The sequence below is a fragment of the Haplochromis burtoni genome, unplaced genomic scaffold (genome assembly GCF_018398535.1).
Source record: "Haplochromis burtoni strain Fernald_Lab_line unplaced genomic scaffold, NCSU_Asbu1 Contig_290, whole genome shotgun sequence".
Lineage (NCBI taxonomy): Eukaryota > Metazoa > Chordata > Actinopteri > Cichliformes > Cichlidae > Haplochromis > Haplochromis burtoni.
This window is the reverse complement of record NW_024582651.1, coordinates 183,175-203,443: the sequence shown is the minus strand read 5'-3', so window position 1 is coordinate 203,443 and position 20,269 is coordinate 183,175. Positions and strand designations below refer to the sequence as shown.

Here is a 20,269-nt window from a genome sequence, read left to right as displayed (position 1 = left end):
TTCTTCCGTTATGTAAATAATGATTGAGTAGTAGCCAATCATAAACAAGTCTGGGTTGATTGATTTCTACTTTGCCCAATAGTTGCGACGTTTGTCCGGTCACGTGAACGTCGCCATGGTGCCAAGTGAGGCTACAGCTATACGCTACGAGTTTAACTATGGTTCTGCGGAAAAACCGGCATGACCAGCAAAGAAATGTGTTTACTCCTCGGAGCGACCGGTGTTGGAAAGACGTTGTTGCTCAAACGTCTACAAAATATCCTTTGTGGCCATGTGAATTTCTTTGACGTAAAAGGAAATACTACCAAATAGCTTAATTAGCTAACTAATTTAGCGTATGAGCTTGTGTAGTACTTAAGTTGCTACGTAATGGACGACCAGGGTTTGTATATCGTCTTTCCCAATTGCCAAATGTCGATACCCAGTGTTATTTTATTTTGCATCGGTATGTGTACAAATTCATTTTCATAATAAGATCTGTAAGAGAGATTATTATTACAATATTTAAGCTTTGGTAGCCCTTATTAGTCCAATAGTTTGGAAATTCACATTACAGCAGAAATTAGTGCTGTACTGTAATGTGAAATTGTCAATGGTCAGAAAGTGGATAATAACAATTATAATTATATAAAACAATAGGAAACATGTACAAGATAGACGAAGTATAATTTAAATGTGTGTACATATATGGCGCAGTGATAAAATAAAATAACATCTTTAGATGCCTAGAAGCAAAAAAACAGAGCCCCAGATGATGCTAATAGAAGATGGAGTGTTGAAAACAGTTGCACACTGTGATTTATCAGTCCCCAATGTGTGCATGTGTAAGTATACATGTGTTTTACTGCTGCGGCTCTGCTGGATGGAAAGACCTCCAATATTGCTCCTTTACACACCGTGGGTCCAGCAGGCTGACGCTGAAGAAGCTGCTCAGTGCTGTAAGAGTGTCCTGCATGGGGTGGGATGTGTTTAGCTACCATGCTACCTGTCACTTACTACCTCCACTGGGTCAAGAGGGCATCACGTTGGCACTCTTGGTCTACCTGTTTCAATTCTTTTTGTCCCCAGTAGAGATACTGCTGCCCCAACAGACCAGCACCATTACAGATAGCTGTTGGAATCACAGAGTCTTCAGGAGCTTCTCCTGCACTTCAAAAGTCCTTGGCATACTTACCAGATACAGCCTGCTCTGTCCTTTTCGGTAAATAGCATTTTTTTTGATATAGTCCACATTCTCCATTTCGTAAGTGGTGAAGGATATTTGTGCCTGTGGACGTTCACCACCAGCCCTTTGGTTTTTCCAGTATTTATCTGGAGGCAGTTCTCGTTCACATAGCTATTTCAGAGATTGAAAGGGAAGTGATCTGCAACAGCACAAGTTAAACACTATCCTCCAGTTGCCTAGATTACATGCATGGGGCCCATCGCATATAAACTTAGCCCAAATTGGTGGATTATTAATAAACTGTCATCTGAACAGATGACGTGATTTCATTTGTGAGGTGACAAGTCAACAGTAGTCTCTCAGCTGTGACATCACCAACCTTACTCATAACAAATATTCAAGTTCTACTTTCATAGCTCATAAAATATTGCGTAAACATTTCAAAATGTTTTTCTTTAAAGCTGATAGCAATGCTGTCTCCAGTCGATTTTCCTATCAGATTTCATTTACAGTTTATCGTACATGGTTTAGATGAATTGGGGACACCACCTTCAACTCTTCCCACAGTAAGTACTAATGGACAGTTCAAAGTCTCTGACACCTTATCCATGTAAGTTCTCCATCTCCAGTCTTCATTCTTTGTAGGTAGGAACCAATCTGACAGATCTAACCGTGAAGAAGAAGAAGGTGACTGTGAGAGAGCTGGGAGGCTGCATGGGCCCTATATGGCCCAGTTACTTCAAAGACTGCTCCTCTGTCATTGTATGATCTTTGTATACATGCTGTTTATATTTGTAATATTCAATATGGGTTTACTAAATTGAAGTACTTGAGTAGATTTCTTTTGTTTCTCCATAGTTCATGGTGGATTCGGCCAACATTGCTCAGATATCCTCCTCCTGTATCCAGTTGCTGTCAGTACTGTCAGCTGAGCCTCTGAGCAAGGCCTCTGTGCTTATTCTCTTCAACAAGAGGTGACACTCGTAGAATACACATCAGTCTCTATTAGTGTTTTACCATATTGTACAGGATCTCTAGCAGGTTTAATGCGATTTGTATGTAATAAGGAAAGCTAATAATACCACTAGGAAATTTTTGATTTTCTTTTCCAATTTTATATTTTCTCCCAGGGACATGCCTTGCACTATGAGCCTTATAGAGATAAAGTCACTGTTCAGGATGGATGACATTGTTGCATCTGCGACTCAGCCAATCACAACACTGGAAGTCAGTGCCAGATCTGGAGAGGGACTTAAAGAGGTGATGAGCTGGCTGGAGTCCGTCACAGTCAAGTGACATACGCTTACTGATTACTTCATTAGGTACACAATTACGCTTTCATGCAAATATCTAATCAGCTAATAACATACCAGTAACTGAATTAGTTTAAGCATTGAAACATGGTAAAGATGATCTGCTGAACCGAGTTCTCTGGCCTTGTTGTTGTAGATCATAGGTGTCAAACTCTGGCCCGCGGGCCAAATTTGGCCCGCAGCCTAATTACATTTGGCCCGCGAAGCCATACCAAATTACTATTAGAGCTGGCCTACTGGTATTATACAGCTAATATATATATTGTTTAGTATTAAGCTGTGCTTGTTCCATATTCAGTTTTTCAGCAAAATGTGTTTGAGTCCATAAGAAAAGATTCATTCTTATATCTGGAGGAATAAATATATTTCAGTAAATATTAACGTTAGCCCGCGACTTTGTTCCAGTTTTGAATTTTGGCCCACTGTGTATTTGAGTTTGACACCCCTGTTGTAGATGGTCAGAGGAAAAGGAGACCAGAGGGGCTAAGAACAGGAAACAGGCTATAGTTTGCACAGGCTAACCAAAGTTAGACATCAAAGAATTGAAAAATGTTGCCTGGTCCAGTGAGTGTAAGTTTCTCCCGGCAATTTGGATGGTATTGTTACAATTTGGCATAAATAAAATGAAAGTATAGATCCACGCTGCCTTATATCAGAGGATCAGGCTGGTAGTGGTGTAATGGTGTGCCGGATATTTTCTTGGTACCCTGCACCCAGCAGGATAACGCAGTATGTCACAAAGCTCCAGTCATGAACTTGACAATCAGTTCACTGTACTCAAATGGCCACAAGAGTCACCAGATATCAATCCAGTGGAGCACCTTCAAAGTCTGGTGCAAACTCACACCATGGTTGTGCATATGACAGATCTGCAGCAAATACATAAGACTGTCAAGTCAGTATGGACCAAAATCCAAGGAATGTTTCTAGCACCTTGTTAAATAGAATTAAAACAGCTCTGAAGGAAAAATGGGTCCAACCCTGAACTAGTGAGGTATACTTAATAAAGTGGCCAGTGACTGTGTGTGCGTGCGTGCCAGTTTCTGTATTTGTATCTTATAATAGTGATACTGTTTATACAAAAAATGTTCTGCCTTTTGGTCTTTATCAGCTTATATGCTACTCTGTTGAGGTTTTCATGGTGTGTTTCTCGTGTAAGAGTGTTTATCTTTGGTAGCACAAAGACATAACTGTACATTAGGCAGAGTGAAGAGGACGAAGTGATAGTATAACAGGCTCAAATGATTGTCTCATTTGTAAAGGTCTTACTTTCATGCATTTGTTAGTCGACGCAGAGTGGGAATCTGGGGTATTCCTGATTGATACTGTCACTTATAAGAGTTCCTGTTTTCTGTTATGGCTGTTTTCCATGGCTGTAAATCACGTGAACTCTGTCTGAAATTTAAAAAAAAAAAGCTCTTTCACTTCAGATTTAATATAAAAAACGAGTAACAACTCTTATAGAACTTTATGAAGATTTTACAGAATATTTTCTCATGTAAGGCATTCAGTATTTATCTTTGTATATGTTTTTTTTTTCTTAATGAAATTTGGATTTTGTGTATGAACTTTGTTTTCAGTGTATGTGGATGTTATGTTTTAATTGAGAGGAGCAGTTTTGTGTTTCTTTTTTGGCTTATTGTCACTTTTTTCTGTTTATTCTGGTAGTGATGCAATGTAAGAAGAGGTAATATTGCTGACTTCACTACCAGCAGGGGGCGCAAACTGCTTATGAGACAGTGATACGGAGTCGTCATGATTTCATGTGGCATGTATTGATACCAAGGGAAATGAGTAAATGCAAGTGAATAAACCCATGTGAAGAACTGAGCAGTGTTGTAAATACACTCCTATATTTGGTGAAGTCAGTGGTTTGCAAGCAATGAATAAACTCATATTCATACATTTTCTAAGGTTACTTCATATGAATTATTTGCTCACAGTCCTCCCAAACTATTACTTCATTCGCCACTTGAATTTCACAATAGCAGACTGGTATACACTGATTTTCCCCCACCAGCTCTGTTCCAGCCATATACCAGTATGATGCAGTACTTCAAGCAGCGAACAGGTAGATGTGCACATACCGAGAATGTGTAATCAGCAGTGACCACCTAAACCTGTAATGCATCTTCCCTCTACTTACAGCTTAGTTTGTTGACAGCAAAATATTATCAGACCTTTTGTTTCTACATTGTAGGGTATGACCTTGAAATTGTACTTGACACTTAGTAGTTAGATTTAAAAAAATAAAAATAAAATAAGGTGTTATCTCTGTTGTAGTCTGTTCATTAAAAGAGGAGCAGGATATGTTGCTGCAGTGAAGAGCAGATTCAGCTTGCGTCTACCTAAAGGTTATTGTGCATTACAAGAATATAAAAACAACTAAGAATAGGTTTTTCATACAAGTCCATTGGGCTGTAGTTTGGTGTGCAGTTAGAGCAATAGTTCAAGAGGACAATTTAGTGAATTTCCATTTTTCTAAAATATTTTTTCCGGTTTAGTTTGTCCTCATAAGAAGGGGTTTTGACTGCTCTGTGCGGCCTGTGATCCCTGAGCACTTGCTGAAGAGAAAGGCAACAAGGGCTCAGGGAGCCTCACTGGCAAGTCCAGTCCAGGATGGGTGGGGTGAGTATGTGACGACGGGATGCTGGCACCCGGATGATTTGTAGGCAGCGGCAAGGAGGCACTGTATGGAAGAGAAGTGGCATGGGGAGCCGTCAAGGCGGAGCCGGTGCCCATTTGATTTAGACTTAGTTTCGGCTGATCTGCTTGGAATGGATTGCTGGGTGAAGGAGCATTCAGGCCTATGTGAAAAGAAATAAAGAGAAAAAGTCTACTTTTAACACCTGTTCAAAGTTTATTTTTTCTAAAACTGAGCCTTGAACCTGATGAGTCAATGACCTCTTTATGTCTCTCATGACGCTACAGTTTCAAGCACACACTGTTCCCAAAACTCATCTGAGATTTAAAAGGCAGGAACAAAAAAAACTTTAATTCTCATTCACAAACCAACTGGAGATCACAAAAAACAGATACCAGCAAGGATAAATGGAAAAATGGAAATATCTAGCACTCTGCACGTGGGGGTTTTACTGCAGTCGTTACATGGCAGCAGATTATCACTCGCCTGCATTTACCAGTACATGGCACACACTGGTAAATGATTAACACTGCCAGGTGGTGGTTGTGCTCATCTTATGCACAACCAGCACCTGGCTGATTTGAATACAATGTTTTAACTACTCTGTATGTCCAATAACAAAGTGCAATGACTGCACCTGCAGTCAATAATACAAAACATACCTGATAAAAACGGGTTCTTGTTCATGGCTGATGGGTTTCCTGGGATCAAGCTGTCCAAGTTCACCAAGGAAGCTGCCGAAGGGTCCAGGAAGGACTCGGGTGTCCGGCATGTTCGAGAGCTGGGGTCATTCAGGCTTTCTCGAAGACGAGAAAGGTCAAAAAGCTCAGGGCTGTCCTCTCGCCCACTAGCCCCGTTCACCTGACCACCATCCATAGCGTCATCAAACAGATCAGCATCTGTCAGCAGAAAAGTAGAAAGACAAGTAAGACTGCAAGTGGAACCAACGTACAAAAAGTAGAACAAGAATAGCAGATAGTGTATTGTTTACCTGAGGGACTTAGAGTTCGGGGAGCAGGTTCTGTAGGTGCTGATCTTCCTAAAGGCGCTGTGAACAGATCAGCTCCTGACGAGGATAAAAACATGACAGAAATGCTATTTAACTTTCTGTGGAACATAGGTAGTTTTTAAGATATCCAGGTGACGTCTTTATTTTAGTTACCCTACTTGTAAGTGAAAACACTCACCTGTATTTGCAGGCAAAGACCATACAGGACTGAGGCTGGAGACATTGTCCTGTGGTGGATCCCAGGGGTTGGCTGGAGGTTCCCACGGTGGGGGAGGGCTATTTGAAGGTGGAGGTACCATCCATGGAGAATCAGCTCTTGGAACGCGGCTGCCTTCTTAATTAACACACAAATAAAAGAGTGTTAGCCGGTGAGCAGTTCAAATTATTTTGTAGGTACAAAAAGCAGAGAGTTTCATGTAAAAAGAAAAAAAAAAAAGAAAAAAAAAAAAAAGATTCTTCATCTTCATACGATTCCATCTAAAATAATATACCATGACCAAGCCAACTCAAGGCTCACCGAAAGAGTCCCAATGGTCTGTACCTCCAGCCCCAGCAGCTGCCTGGTGTGAGGCATTATTCCACCGATGGTCACTGGGAGGCAGATCTGTGGGTACTGCGAAAACATCTACCAGGTCCATAAAGGCCGTCTGACCAAATTCATCAAAGAAAAAAACAAAACCAGAAAAAGTTTATATTTCAACATATATTTTGACAGTATTATTGAATGTTTTCATAGTCATATACTACTGCTTATGTTTCAAGCTTTCATACCCCGCCTTTTTTCTCCATTTCACGTTTGCTCTCGTCCAGAGCTTTCCGGAGCAGGGACTCATCTCCTTGGCGGCTGAGCTGCTCCTTTCAACAGATAAAAGACACACGTAAGCCTTTACGGGTCACATATTGTCACATCACACTATATTTCTCATTCAGTGACGGTGCACAGGAAAAATAGATGGCTTGCATTTTTCCTATGCAACATATGTACACAGTTGGCAGAAACCAGAAAATTCCCTGGCCAAAGAGAGGACAGAAAGCAGAGCATCCCTGTGATCTCTAACAGAGCAGTTCTATTGTGTTACTATATAGGAGTGTAGACAGAGAGGGTAAAAAAGGGGGAGGAAAGAGACAAAGAGAGTGAGACAGGAAGCGGGGGTCCAAAGGTTGCCGAGATAATACAACAAAGTGAACGTTATACAACTTTTTCAAACAAGGCAAAGAAAAGGAAGCAGAAAGTGTGGCAATAAGGTACTGTAAAGGTTGTATGGGGGAAAATATAATTAAAAAACAAAATACAGAGAGAAAGGATGATTTAGGACAAGTGGCACTGATCATATAATGGCTTATGTTGTAACAGAGGACTGAAATTAAACAGGTAATATTCTCCTCAGCTGTTCAGGAAGCAAGTCTGAATTTACATTATAAATAAAGTATTGTGCAAAAGTTTTGACCCACATTTAATTTCCTTATATATCACTGGGATATAAAGAAATAGGCAAAATAGTAATGTATTCATTTATGATTTATTTATTTAAGATGTGGAATAAGATGGCTTGAAATACAGCATATATAGCAGCTTTCTTTCTCTCTTCTTTGGATGTTGGCTGTCTTTACTTCTGTTCTCTGTCAAGATGATCTCACACTGTTACAATAATGTTGAGGTGTGGGCTCTGTGGAGGTTAATTCATGACCAATAGTGTTCCACTGTGTTTTTCTTTGCTGGGTTTTTCCTGTTTCTTAAGAACATGATAAACCCTGAGACACATTGGCGACCTGCCCAGGGTGCACCCTACCATTCGCCCTATGGCAGTTGGGATACGCTCCAGCCCACCCATGACTCTGAATTGGATAAGCAAAAGAAGATGGATGGATGACTTTCAGATGCTTTCCATTTCCTTTTTTAGTCCTTCCACTTCTTTTGTCCTCCACTTGTCTGATTTTCTTAAATTTATAATGAACACACCGCACACCATGCTGAGATATGGCGAGTTTTAGCTAATAGCTTTGTGGGAATCACCTTGTTGGTGCAAAATGATTCTTTTTGGTTTGTCAAACCGTGTCATCTTTAGTACTTTTCATAGATTCAACTAAAGAAAATGGAAAAAAAATTTGATTTTTGTGACAGACTGGAAGTGCCAAAATATACAAAATATTACAGTTGCTTCTTTGCTAAGTTGTCTGTGTTCTTTTTTTTTTTTGCTTAAATGATTGTTTTTTTAAGCCACGTAACACTGCCAAGAAAATAAAAATCCTTTAATAATGAGTGGAAAAAACAGTCAATGTCCAAGGAAAAGCTTTGAAAGACCTCCAAAAAGTCTGGAGAATTATGGCTTAAGACAACTTCAAAAAATAAAACAGTTACAAGAAGTCTGGTTCTGTAGAAGCCAGAAATGAGGGGTGGCTCAAGTCTTTTGCACAGCACTGTAATTCACACTGAAGTGACAAGTGTGGTCACCTGCACCTTCATTTTTTATAAATAACTTGTGAAAAATGTCACGACAGTTCTTACTGTCTATTTCAAAAGTGCTTAGGAAATGGTTCAAGTCCTCTCACCCACTCCCCAGGACACTCTACCTGCTGGTGCTCCTCCTTGCTCAAGCTCAGGGCCAACTGGAGCTGAGTTTCCTCGTCCATATCCAGGGCAGCAGCAGGAGCGCGTTGGACTGGCTGTGAAAGTGTAAACCAAGGAGGGATTTACAGTCAGCTTTCCTTTTAACAGAAATAAAGTTGGGCATCCTCACAGTACTTCACAAGCAAATTTAACAGGTTTCCCAATCAATGTGAAGGAGCTAGTCCTTTGCCCTTCCCTGGCACCACACCAGAAGGTCAGCAGCACCAGGTCAGAGCCTGAGATGTGTGTCTTATAGTGTACTCAGAGGAAACAACTTATGGTTAGTATAAGAAAAAACAAAGGATGAAACCACAATTGGTTAATTTTTAGAGAAAGTTGCATATTTCTTTGCTGTTCAAAAGTGAGTGAGTGAAGGGGGGATAGTTCAGTTGTAGGAAGGAGAGAAAGTGAGTAGGCATGCAGTTGCTTCTGTGAAGGAAAAACACTGGAATGTGATACTGGGTTAAATGTTTAAACCAAGGGACAAAGAAAAAATGCAAAGGTAGCTGCATCCCTCCCAGTATACATGTACCTGGTGGGCCTCCTCTTTGCTGAGGCTCATAGCGATCTGGAGCTGGGTCTGCTCATCGATATCCACTCGAGGAGGTGGCTAGAGTTACACATGAGGGAATTGGAGGAAGGCAAATCAAAAAAATGGTAAAAAAAAGCATGCTTGATTTTGCTGTAATGATAGGCTATGCTGGAAAGAAGAGAAACAGATCAAATGCCTTGGATTTCTTATCAAAAAAAAAAATCACAGCCGATTTGTCTGATTGCTGAAGTGGAAACTGATATGCACTCTAATATATTCCTACAGGAGCTGAAGCAGGAAGTCTCCGAGGGCAAAGCTGCCCTTGGCATGGAGACCGGGGCAGGCTGTGGAAGCTTGAGAGTGGATCAATGCACACATTCTGTCTGGCTTCTCACTCTTTCGCTCCCAGCTTCCTCACTCTGCTCGGTCATTGTTGGCTACATCAGAGGTTGAGCTGATGATATCATTTTCTGACAACAGTTCTGGGAAATACACAGTCAGAAGCAACGCTTCACCACTGGGGCAGCTGTTTAATGTTTTACTACAGCATAAAATGTCAACAGCAAAGCGAAGAAGCCTCTTTCTGTCTGGCGCATGTGCCTGTAAGCGTGAAAGGTTTGTGCTCACTGAAAGAGCGAGTGTGTTGTGTGTTTTTGTACCTTTTCACTTTCTTCTCGGCTCATAGCCAGGGCCAGCTGCAGCTGTAGCTCCTCTTCGCCACTGGTTGCTGGCCGTGCTTGTTCCAGGTCTGGAGCTAGTTGAGGAGAGAAAGAGCAGAGGGGAGTGGGTTTTAGGGAGGAATGGGGAGCCATAGGATGAGAGAAACATCAACAGATGGAGGGAGGAAGGGGATGCAAAGCCAAGAAAGAAACACTTTAGGGTGATTTTTAAGGTCAGAAACGAGCTGGCACTGTTTTTGCATGTTAATTTTCCATTGCCTGTTGTTAAGGGCCTTTGATCACATTGCTTGCCACAGTCTGCCTGCACTGAGAACAATGGTGTGGCTGTGTGGAGAGTTCGGCTGGTGGTGGGGGAGAGGAATGGATGGATTGGAGTGGGGCCCACCTTATTACCCCGAATCCTCTGGGCCAGTTGGAGGATTCAGGTCCAGATTTGAGAGAGGGAATAGGGAAGGGGGTCGGGGGGAGCTGGCAGCGTACCAGTCTGGGTGCCAGGCTGTGGGTCACAGGGCTAAAAGAGGGAAGCAGGCCACACGCTGGAAAAGTCAGGTCTCGGAAACCAATCTTTTCCACCGCACTGCCCCTCAATATCCCCAGTCTGAGCTGGAATACTTTCTAGCAATTAGCTGCTGACAACCTGGTGACCCCCTCCCACGGTACTAATCATTATCATTATCATGGAATCTTCTGGAAATCACCAAAATATCCCCCCTTTTTATAGTTAAAATCAGCTAGAGAAACAACAACAGAGGACTGGTGGGGCTTTCTAAATCATCTGGGGTTTCTTTATCCAATTCCTTGCTATGATTTCTGGAATGGATAGGAAAGCCTCCTTCAAATAAACCATGCTATTTTTATAGTATCTCTGAACCACAGAACCAGAGCTAGGAATTGGACACTGGCCATGTGCTTCCGCTGGCACTCATTCTTGCTCAGAAAAGTATGCTAGTAATTTGTATTAGGTGGAAAATCTGTAGAACAAAAAAAAGAAAGAAAGAAAATACAGTCATATACCGTCTTGCGGGTATACAGTATTTACTTTTCCCTCATGAAGCAAGCCACAGACATGAAAAGATAAACATCTGCCCTTGAGACACCACAAGGGCAAAATTACTAACGGCCTTTTTAAACAACATTCCCCACAAAGACCACACATTTGCCAAAGTATAGTACAGACCAATAACACCACATTTATAAATGATGCATTTAGCTTTCCAGTTAGAGTTGTCACTTGTAGCTGATGAAGTCAGTGATACCATCTCTCCTCAGTCGCACACTGACAATTTCAGTCTTATATCATCAGCCCATCTAATGACCTAAACACTTAAGTGGCAGATGACAGAGTATCACCTCAAGCAAACATGCTGTAAACCTGTGTTGGAGTGAAACAACCACACATTGGGCCTCTTCTCTATCATAAATCCAGTTTAGCTGCCAGACAATCAAAGGAATGCAGATGCCCAACAGTGTGAAGAGGGCAAAACTGAAACGAAATCGCAGTCAGTTTATGCATGTCAAGGCTCGGAAAGGTGGAGCGTGAGTATTAAAACTAATAGTGTTTTCGAAACTACCTTGAAAACAGGTTTCGATTTACTTCATCACATAAGAGTTCAGGGAACTTATCAGATGAACTCATGACCATTTTAACTTGTGACTTGCCATGTGAGTGATTCAGAAAAATGACAGCTCCCGTGCAAAAGGAAATATTCAAGTACTCAACACTGTGTGCTTTGAGTAATGTAATATATAGTCTGTAGTTACACAACAGCCCCTGCTACTCACAGTGGAAGGAGGAAGGAGAGCTTCTGCACCTGACGCCCTCATCACTCGGGTATCCTGGGTAAGGAGGAGGTAAGGGACTCGGACCTAAGCTACTTGTGACCCCTGTCATGCGTGTTTTGGTCTTCAGTGCCTGGGTTCGCTCCTTCTTTAGCTTTTCTTCATCCCTCAACAGAGCCACCAACTGTTTAGCCTTTTCCCTCACATTGAGGCCCTGGTCACGTCCATCTCGATCTAAGTACTGGAAGTCTCTCAGTGTCTGAATGCTGTATATGTTGTCCCGGCAATCCCTGGCTACGCGCTCAGACCCTGTTTTGATTAAATAGTCCAGTAGCGTGAGCGCCTTGTAAACATGCCTCCAGTTTTTGCCGTGATCATTAAGCCTCTTCCAGACCATACCCATAACCTCGGTGAAAGCCACAACATTGAAGGTCAGATCTGCAATTTCAGCCATGAGCGAGCTGGAGGGTCCCCAGGGGTCGTTGGAGGTGGCCTCTCTAACCTTTATCTCGGCCTCGGTGTAGTTGTTGACCATGTTTTTCATTTGGCGGCGGATCGATGATGTCTGCATGATGGCAGCGGTGTTTAACAGGTAGAGGAAGAAAATCTAGCAGCAGCAGGCCAGCCCACTGTGTTGCTTCAAAGGAAAACGGCTTGTTCAGCTTAACGGAAAAATGCGGTTAAAGGGAAGGCCTAAAGGTGACTTCAGCTGTGTCCACAAGTGTGCTCCTTCTGGAAGAATAAAAACATGATTTAAGCATATGCATATGTAAAATAAGAATTTCACATAACTTGTCAGCTTTATAACTCCTTATACATCATCTTCTGTCTGCAATTATCAGCAGCATTAGTGAGCTCGCCTAGCTCTCATGTTTTCCCACCCATTATTAGTGTTTGGAAGGAGAGAAATAACTCCACGCCTCTGAGCAAAGTGAAACAAAACACCTGATCTCGGTTTTCCCCGAATTTACTTGAAGACATGGGCGATGGCTTAAGGCATGCAGTGCACTGTTCCTAAGCGGGCAGCCACCAGCTTGACAAATATTTGCTATATCTTATTTCATTCGTCACTTTTGCTGCTAATAAAAGCACAGTTTTGTGTCATACCAAACTCACTGTATCTGGGACTACTGTTTAATCTGCAGGTGTTGGGCATTATAAGAAAAGGGAGGGGCTCCACCTCCCCTGCTGGTCTGACCTGGTTACATCATCATGACAGCGGTGGTGGGCCTCCCATAACTAACGAAACACCCAGTGTCCTGTACATGTAAGCATATGTCTATCTGCCTGAATCACCAAAATGTTTTTCTGCAGCAGTTACAGAAAATTATGCCTTACAGTACATGTCACTTTGTCCTGAACTTTGGATTGCTTTGTCTTACATAGTCAGGGGAATCATAAGCTAACTGATAAGCTTCCTCTCACCCACATAAAGGAGTACAAAGATGAGTGACAGCCCAATCACATCAGTGGGACTTACAAAAAAAAAAAAAGAAGAAGAAGTAAAACAGCAAAAATTAGGCTTGAAAATCTATTGTGTTACACGAAATATGAGCACACTGCTACTTTTGTCTCTCAAAAGATTTACCTTTGACTGTACCAGGATAAGAGGGAGTGAGTGAGTGAGTCTATTTCTGGTTCAAAGAACAGCAGGTTCAGTGATCAATGCAGGCCCGGTTCACTGCTTAGGCCCTTCTTGAAACTACATAGCTGTGCCCAGAAAATAAGAGAAAATGCGTTCTTCCTGTAACTTTCTGTCAGTGGAAGTCAGTTTAAAGGAAAAGGTGGTTTTATGAGGGCTAGCAGAGGAGAAATGTTTAACAGAAGTCAGTTAAAGTCTCTCTGGACAGATTTCTGCCTCTGTTAATGTGGCAAAATGAAGACGATAAATTATTTTTAAGTCAAATTTTGGCACCTCGATTTCGTTAATTATCACAAAGCTCAAAGTACAGCCAGGAAGAGAGGCAGGCCCAAAACATTAACACGCACAAAAACACAACTGATTTTCCATTTCTGACCTTGACTTGACCATTTTCAAATTTGGAGGATTTAAACAATAAAAAAAAAAAAGAAAGAAAAAAAGTCCTGCTTAAATTAAAAGAACGCGATCTATCTGCACTTATAGGACGCAACCCCCCGCCCCAAATAAAACTGCTCCCAGATCGGGCCTACATACCCGCCCAGGTATTCTTCACTGCGGGCTATAGCCGTGAGAAAAATCACTGACCCGCTGGGGGAAAGCGCGGCTCTTTTCCTGGCATGCTCTTTCTGTCCCAAACTAGGAAGACCGGGGCCATTATTGCGTCAAATGCGATGATCGGGTAGGTGAAGTATGTGACCGTGACTCAGCCTTGTTTCCGAGTTTAAAAGTTAAAACCCCGATAAAACGAAAAGAAACCACGAAAAACATAAAGATCGTCTCCACCGTGTCCACTTTCCCTCTTACCTTCATGTCATAGCGCGTCAGTGGGGTCCCAACTTGGGGAAGCTTTGGGTAGAATAAGAAACGCCTCCGCCTCTCGGCATATCCCGTAGCTGTCGCACAGAGAAGAACTAGTGGAGAAAGATATTTAAAGCCCAAAGCAGTCAGCGAGAAGCGCACGGACTGTGTAAGAATCCCAAACTACGGCGCGGAGGCGGAAGCTGCTGTTTAGTTTGTTATCAAACTAAGTTGTGTGTGCTTATCACAAATCCAGGCACTGAGCCTGCAGATGGCACAGCCCCCTATAAACACGCGAACACACACAGTAAAAATGGATGGATGGAGAGAAGGGGAGGGAGGGAGGCCTGCTCGGTGCATGCAGAGTCAGACTTAACTCCTTCACTGCCTGATGGAAAATCATCTGTCGTAACTGAAGCAGGTGATCACAGCACATGCTGAGGAATCTCTCTTTTTCTCTGCCACAAACATTCACAACCTTAAAACAACTAGAACTGTGTGTAATTTGCGAGTGGTGCAAACACACAGCTAGACCGATGTAAAATTTTGTACTGTGAGATAAGAACAAATAATCTAAGCCAGGCACAGATCTTTTCACAGAAAGTCAGCGCTGCAACACTTTTTGAGTGAACATGCTCTCCCATGGGGGAGTGTACAAAGAACTACACTTCCTTCCCACCAGCTTCTTCCATGCATTTCTGCTCTTTACTTATTTATTACCACTAATGGGTTCTTGTCTGAACTCCCATCCTTGTGCATTAAGACCTCAATCTGCTCTGTATTCACTCTGGCTTGGACTCAGACAAATGCACAGTGTAATCTGAGGGTGTCTGTATGAACATACAGTGAGTGCAAAATGATTATCTAACTAAAGGGAGAAGCTGCTGGCGAGAGAGCAGCGGGTCTTGTGGTTGACTGAGCAGGATATACAGGAAATACCAGCTCAACCTTGTAACAACAAAAACACTCCTGAAGACAACTGAAGGGCAAAGTGCACAGGAATTAAGATGTCATCAAGCGATATGACGTATGATTTGGGGTTTAAAAATAATATATATCTCTGAAATAAGTGTGTACTGCCCAGCCCTGTGTGTAGGAATGTACTACTGCAGCCGCCCTGTTCACTTTCACTGATCCAGTCAGTCAAGCTCATTTCATATACCTCTTTCAGCCCTCCTCCTCTCTGTCTTTATTTCTCCTCAAAACAGATGCCTGAACATTCTTTGTTCCCCAACAAAGGCGTGATGAGGTCAGGACAGGGGGGACATGCAGGCGAGGGCTGGGAAAACAGAGGGGGAGGAGAGAGGACGGCCAATGATGACGTCATGCAAGAAAGGCAATCAGACTTCAAGTGTGTGTGCACATGTGTTACTTCTGGAGACATTAATCTATTAACTGTATAGTGTAATAATGCAAAGAATTTAAATATAATTTAACCATAAAGTTTATTAAAACTGTTACAGACATGATTAAAACTAAGAATTTGGCACACAAGCCTAATTCCCAAAAGTTACCAGACTCTGTAAAATGTAAATAAATACAGAATAAACACATATTTTATTCACAGTAGAACATAGAACACATATCAAATGTACAATTATAAGAACAATATTAGCTCCACTTTGAATTTCATGGCAGTCTTTTGGGAGAGGAATGTTGTTCCATTCTTGTCCGACAGCCCTTGGTCTTGTTTCCGTATTTTATGTTACAAAGACGGCAGTGTGTCCCAGTGATGTTCACATATGGCTTCTTCTTTGCATGTCAGAGCTTGTTGCAGATTGGTGAACCTCCGCCCATCTTCAGCTCTGAGAAACTGCCTCTCTAAGATATTCTTTTTATATCCAGTCATGTTACTGACCTGCTGCCAGTTAATCTCATTAGTTGAAAAATGTTCCTCAAACGGTTTCTTTTTAATGTCACTTACTTTTCCAGCCTTTTTGTTGCACTGATCACAACTTTTTGAGAGATGTTGCTGCTATTAAACTCTAAATGAGCTCAAATTTTCACAAAAAAGTCAAATGTCTTTATAGTTTAAACATTTATATGTTTTCTATTATATTGTGAATAAAATGTGGGTTTATGAGATTTGCAAATCATTGTATTCTGTTTTTATTGACAGCATATTTAAAAGTATTTGAAAAAAATATATGCTTAATTTAATTCAGTACCAGCAACATATTTTTGTAAAAAGCTGGGTGCTGTGACATCAGAGCTAAAGAAGAGAGCCTTGTTTTCAGTGCACAGTTCTAAGGTTACATCTGTGATCATGTGCGGTGCTGCAAACAGCATGGATAACTTGCTCATTTGTGAAAGGTCCATTAAACAATAATAATAAACAATTTGAATAGGTTTTGGAGCAACATATGCTGTCTCTCAAGGAACATTGTTTTTTCAGGGAAAGCCTTGCTTATTTGAGCATGACAGCACCAAACTACATTTAGCATGTAGTAAAAGAGACAGCAATCTAAAGTGGCATCCAGACCAGACCAATCACAAAAGGAACACACCAGGGAGGATAAGACACTCTGACTAAGAACTCTGACAAAGGAGGGCTCAGACTGTTGTTTAGGTAAACTGCTACATCAAGCAAAGAATGCTAAAAACAACAGCTAAAATAAGAGGCCGTGCAAGACAAAGGAGCAGGGTTGAAAATGGGTGTAATGTCCTGTAATGTGTATGAATTGGAATAATAATTTACTTTTAGTTAATTGCTGCTGCAACAAAAGCAGCATGATGTGCATAACCATAATCAATTCCTTTCCACTGGTTAATCAACTAACTTCATCTGTTTGTCTCTGGTGCCCTCTATGGGCAGTGTTTTTGTCTCCTTCTTATGTCCTGAAAACAAAAAAGAAATTCTGCAAATTTTGCACAATGCGAATCTCAAGTATATGCTCTGATCAAAACCAAAGATGCACTAAAATACGTGGATTCGTGTTTCTGCTCACTTTATTAAGCTCACTGTTATTGTTAAAGGAAAATTTTACAATATAATTTCGAAAAACGCAAACTAGCTAATATATTCACGAGCTCTCTCAGACTTTTGCACCCCATTAGTATTTCTAAAAGTATATCAATGTTCCATTATGTACTGCTGATAGCACCTATTTAGAAACCAACCATCTACTAGTACATTATCAGCTACTATGGCTGCTTATATTACATTATTCATCACAACATGGTTTTCAGCTGTAGCACTAAAGTGCACTTATTAGAGTGAGACTGCAATCTCCATGGCGATCAGCTAGTCTTGTATATATAACTGCATGTTTTTCAGGTTCAAGAAAGAAACCATTATGTGGGCTGTCCATTCAAAGTGTCCTTGGATTTTGAGAATAGTTTGATGGAGGGAAAAAAAAAGGCTTTGTATCATGTTCTGACTTCTGCACTGAGCTCACAAATGATTTGGTATGCTCCAGTGATACACCTTCTCCCTAAAACATCAGCATATCTCTCCTCCAGAAATATAAATTTGATTTATATGTTAGTGTACCGTGGAAAAATAACATCAGCTTTCTGACTCCGGAGGTTCTGCAGAGGACTCATCGCCAGGTCATCTATGATTCATAAAGCAAAGAGTTGCTCTGTTTCAAGCTTCAACACTCGAAAAAGTCGTGAGGAATTCAGAAAATAAAGGGGCTTCCAGAGTATGCGATCACAGTTCAGGAATAATAAAATCCGTCATGCACAGATTTATGTCGGGCGGTGCAGGGATGTGTTGTTAAGTGGGATTTGTTATGAAAACACTGTGGAACTGTTAAATAACAGATATAAATATATATACGGCAAATGGCTAATGTCTCCGTGACAGCGTTTCAGGATAAGAGGATAAACAAAATTAATTTGCGCTTGCACGTCACACCTCAATTGTCCATGATATTGGCAATTATCTGTACTCTGTCTACCAAACATTTACCCAGAATTAGACAGGAAGCACCTGCAGGTCAAATGCTAAAAATAGAAACGTGCCAGAACAGATCAGAGTGTTTCGTGCCCCCCCTCCGAACAAAGTAAGATCGTAATTTAAAACAATCCGGATAACTTTCAGAAAGCTGCAATGCACCAACTGAAAAAAGTCTACTGTATATTTCTAGACCAATCTAGCACTTTTGTCTTCCTCCAAAGGAATATTTTTCACAAGCGGGGGCCGTGGGGGGCTCCGTGCTTCTATAAAAGGAATGCATTTTGAATGAGCCTGCTGACGCAGAAACTGTGGGTGTATAAGAGATGACACTCGGCTCTGTTTCGCTGGACACATGGGAAAGCAACTGGGTTGGTGAGGTTGTGATTGCCTCTCGGTGACTGGAGACTCTTGAAAGAGCACAAGAGATGAACACAACTGAGAAGTTTTATCTTCCCGTTGATGGCATTCTCGAAATGTTGAACTCTCTCACCGGGCATCTACAATCAAGCATTACGCACCCAGATCTTCAGAGCACCTCACTCGGTCCAGTGCTCCAGCACCCCAAAGTCTCAAACATAGCGACAGGCATGGGGCTCGTCAAAAAGGTTAAGGGGTGCTGGAGACAGCAGGATACGAGGATAGTTGTGAGTAGATCCTCAAGTTCTGGCAATCGGCAAGTGTCGGCTGATCGACTCCCGAAGAGGTCCGTGGACCTGCTGGAGTTGCGTTTGACCAAGCCCAGAAATTGTCATAGAATAGTTGTGCTTGGTGCGCCCAGAGTGGGTAAAACAAACATTCTCCGGCGGTTCATGGGGAAAGACTTTGAGGAGAGCTATGAGCCCACAATCGAAGACTTCCACAGAAAGCTGTTCCACATAGGAGGAGAGGCATACCAGGTCGATCTTCTGGATGCGGCAAGTGAGAGGGACTTCCCTGCCAAACGCAGACTATCCATCCTGACAGGTTAGGAAGCAGTGCTGTATTAGATCTGTTTTTAAGGGATGTTGTTTTTTTATATTTTGAAAATGAATGCTAACTACCTTAATTTACATCTGATGTTCTTTGTCTCTCCAGGTGACATTTTTCTGCTCGTCTTCAGTTTGGATGACAGAGAATCTCTGAGTGAAGCCTGTGAGCTGCTCAGCGAAATCAAAGCTGCTAAGGCAAAGTTGCTGAAATTAAAACAGCCAGTGAGAGTGCCAGTCATTGTATGCGGTAATAAAGGGGACTTAGACTCAGAGAGAGTCGTGAGACGGCCAGACGTGGGGAAAATTCTCGGCGAGGATATCCCATTCTTCGAAACCTCTGCTAAAACCGGCACCGGGCTGGACGCGATGTTCAGAGCCCTTGCCTCTCTGGGTGGACTACCTCACGAGACCAGTCCATCGAGACATCAGGTCATACCCATCCTCACCTACCGGTCGCTGTACGTCGGCCAGCGAGGCAGGAGGGGTAGCCGTACGCGGGTACTCTCTGCGCCCTGTGCCGCAGTGGACCCTCTGGCGCGCCGCCCGAGCTTCAATAGCGACCTGCAACTCGTGCTTGGATCAAGCACCAAACACAACAAACCCGAGAAGTGTCAGATTCAATGAATTGTGAGACTTCTCGACAAACAAATTGTAGTAGTACGCTGCAATATGGTATACGTAAAGAGTTATACTCTGTAGCACCTGGCTGGACCAGTGCATTCTTATCGTGTTTTTTGTATATCCCTGCTGTATAACCCTGTAATAAAAGCTGAATATTTCCAACTATCTTGCGTGTTTTGTGTCCTTGCTTTCCATCCTTCCGTTTGTTACAAAACATTTAAGAATCTCTTCACAAAGAGACGGGCACGGCCAGATTACGCACACTGACGTAAGCAGTCACTTCTCTTCGAGTGATGATGTAAAAACCTCGAGTGTGGGAGGGAGTTCAGAGCCATGGGTGGATGATTCAAACGCAGACCTTCAACATCTTCCAGTATCTGTTGTCAGTCTCGAGAGTTTTTGCACGGTTTGTTTAGAACGCCCACGGCTTAGTGAATGGCTTAAAGTACAGAGGTGCTACAATGCCTATTAATCAGCCGAGGTGGTGTACGCGCTTGTGTGTCACCATGGCAGTTGGAGGAAACAATGAGTGATAGCGCATGATTTATTAAAGAGGGGAAGGTGGGCGAAAGGAGAGAGACGGAGTGAGATCAGCACCATGGAGAG

At 42.1% G+C, this 20,269-nt stretch overlaps 3 protein-coding genes across 6 annotated transcripts; 2 read left to right on the top strand and 1 right to left on the bottom strand.

The window, feature by feature from the left end:
- Nucleotides 1–64: 64 nt before the first annotated feature.
- Nucleotides 65–4,295, top strand: arl16 (ADP-ribosylation factor-like 16). 2 transcript variants are annotated; one of them, XM_005940305.3, is made up of 6 exons: nucleotides 65–256; nucleotides 1,676–1,731; nucleotides 1,811–1,927; nucleotides 2,024–2,139; nucleotides 2,296–2,425; nucleotides 4,147–4,295. In XM_005940305.3, exons 1-6 carry the CDS (start codon nucleotides 181–183, stop codon nucleotides 4,147–4,149), a joined length of 498 nt encoding a protein of 165 aa, XP_005940367.1. In that variant the 5' UTR covers nucleotides 65–180; the 3' UTR covers nucleotides 4,150–4,295. The 2 variants fall into 2 exon arrangements, with proteins under 2 accessions (XP_005940367.1, XP_005940365.1); XM_005940303.3 differs by having other exon boundaries at nucleotides 2,296–2,487.
- epn3a (epsin 3a) lies at nucleotides 3,896–14,505 on the bottom strand. 3 transcript variants are annotated; one of them, XM_005940344.2, is made up of 11 exons: nucleotides 14,177–14,505; nucleotides 11,734–12,462; nucleotides 9,931–10,025; nucleotides 9,272–9,349; nucleotides 8,703–8,795; nucleotides 6,903–6,986; nucleotides 6,649–6,778; nucleotides 6,310–6,465; nucleotides 6,114–6,188; nucleotides 5,785–6,021; nucleotides 3,896–5,285 (listed from the first exon to the last, which is right to left on the bottom strand). In XM_005940344.2, exons 2-11 carry the CDS (start codon nucleotides 12,299–12,301, stop codon nucleotides 4,990–4,992), a joined length of 1,812 nt encoding a protein of 603 aa, XP_005940406.1. In that variant the 5' UTR covers nucleotides 12,302–12,462; nucleotides 14,177–14,505; the 3' UTR covers nucleotides 3,896–4,989. The 3 variants fall into 3 exon arrangements, with proteins under 3 accessions (XP_005940406.1, XP_014194882.1, XP_014194883.1); XM_014339396.2 differs by having other exon boundaries at nucleotides 6,673–6,778; XM_014339397.2 differs by lacking the exon at nucleotides 9,272–9,349.
- A 3,896-nt stretch (nucleotides 14,506–18,401) lies between these two features.
- rasd2 (RASD family member 2) lies at nucleotides 18,402–20,073 on the top strand. The gene is made up of 2 exons (XM_005940301.3): nucleotides 18,402–19,037; nucleotides 19,149–20,073. The coding sequence occupies exons 1-2, from the start codon at nucleotides 18,500–18,502 to the stop codon at nucleotides 19,664–19,666; spliced, it is 1,056 nt and encodes a 351-aa protein (XP_005940363.1). The 5' UTR covers nucleotides 18,402–18,499; the 3' UTR covers nucleotides 19,667–20,073.
- Nucleotides 20,074–20,269: the final 196 nt, after the last annotated feature.

What these genes read in the sequence shown, in the direction of transcription:
- rasd2 (XM_005940301.3), top strand. Translation starts at nt 18,500, where the DNA reads ATGAACACAACTGAGAAGTTTTATCTTCCCGTTGATGGCATTCTCGAA. An exon ending in CAGACTATCCATCCTGACAG is followed by an intron (nt 19,038 to 19,148) that starts GTTAGGAAGCAG and finishes TTGTCTCTCCAG; the next exon opens with GTGACATTTTTCTGCTCGTC.
- arl16 (XM_005940303.3), top strand. Translation starts at nt 181, where the DNA reads ATGACCAGCAAAGAAATGTGTTTACTCCTCGGAGCGACCGGTGTTGGA. An exon ending in CACCTTCAACTCTTCCCACA is followed by an intron (nt 1,732 to 1,810) that starts GTAAGTACTAAT and finishes CATTCTTTGTAG; the next exon opens with GTAGGAACCAATCTGACAGA. An exon ending in CTTATTCTCTTCAACAAGAG is followed by an intron (nt 2,140 to 2,295) that starts GTGACACTCGTA and finishes ATTTTCTCCCAG; the next exon opens with GGACATGCCTTGCACTATGA.
- epn3a (XM_005940344.2), bottom strand. Translation starts at nt 12,301, where the DNA reads ATGCAGACATCATCGATCCGCCGCCAAATGAAAAACATGGTCAACAAC. An exon ending in CTCTCCTTCCTCCTTCCACT is followed by an intron (nt 10,026 to 11,733) that starts GTGAGTAGCAGG and finishes CTCCTCAACTAG; the next exon opens with CTCCAGACCTGGAACAAGCA. An exon ending in CCGAACTCTAAGTCCCTCAG is followed by an intron (nt 6,022 to 6,113) that starts GTAAACAATACA and finishes TTCTGCTGACAG; the next exon opens with ATGCTGATCTGTTTGATGAC.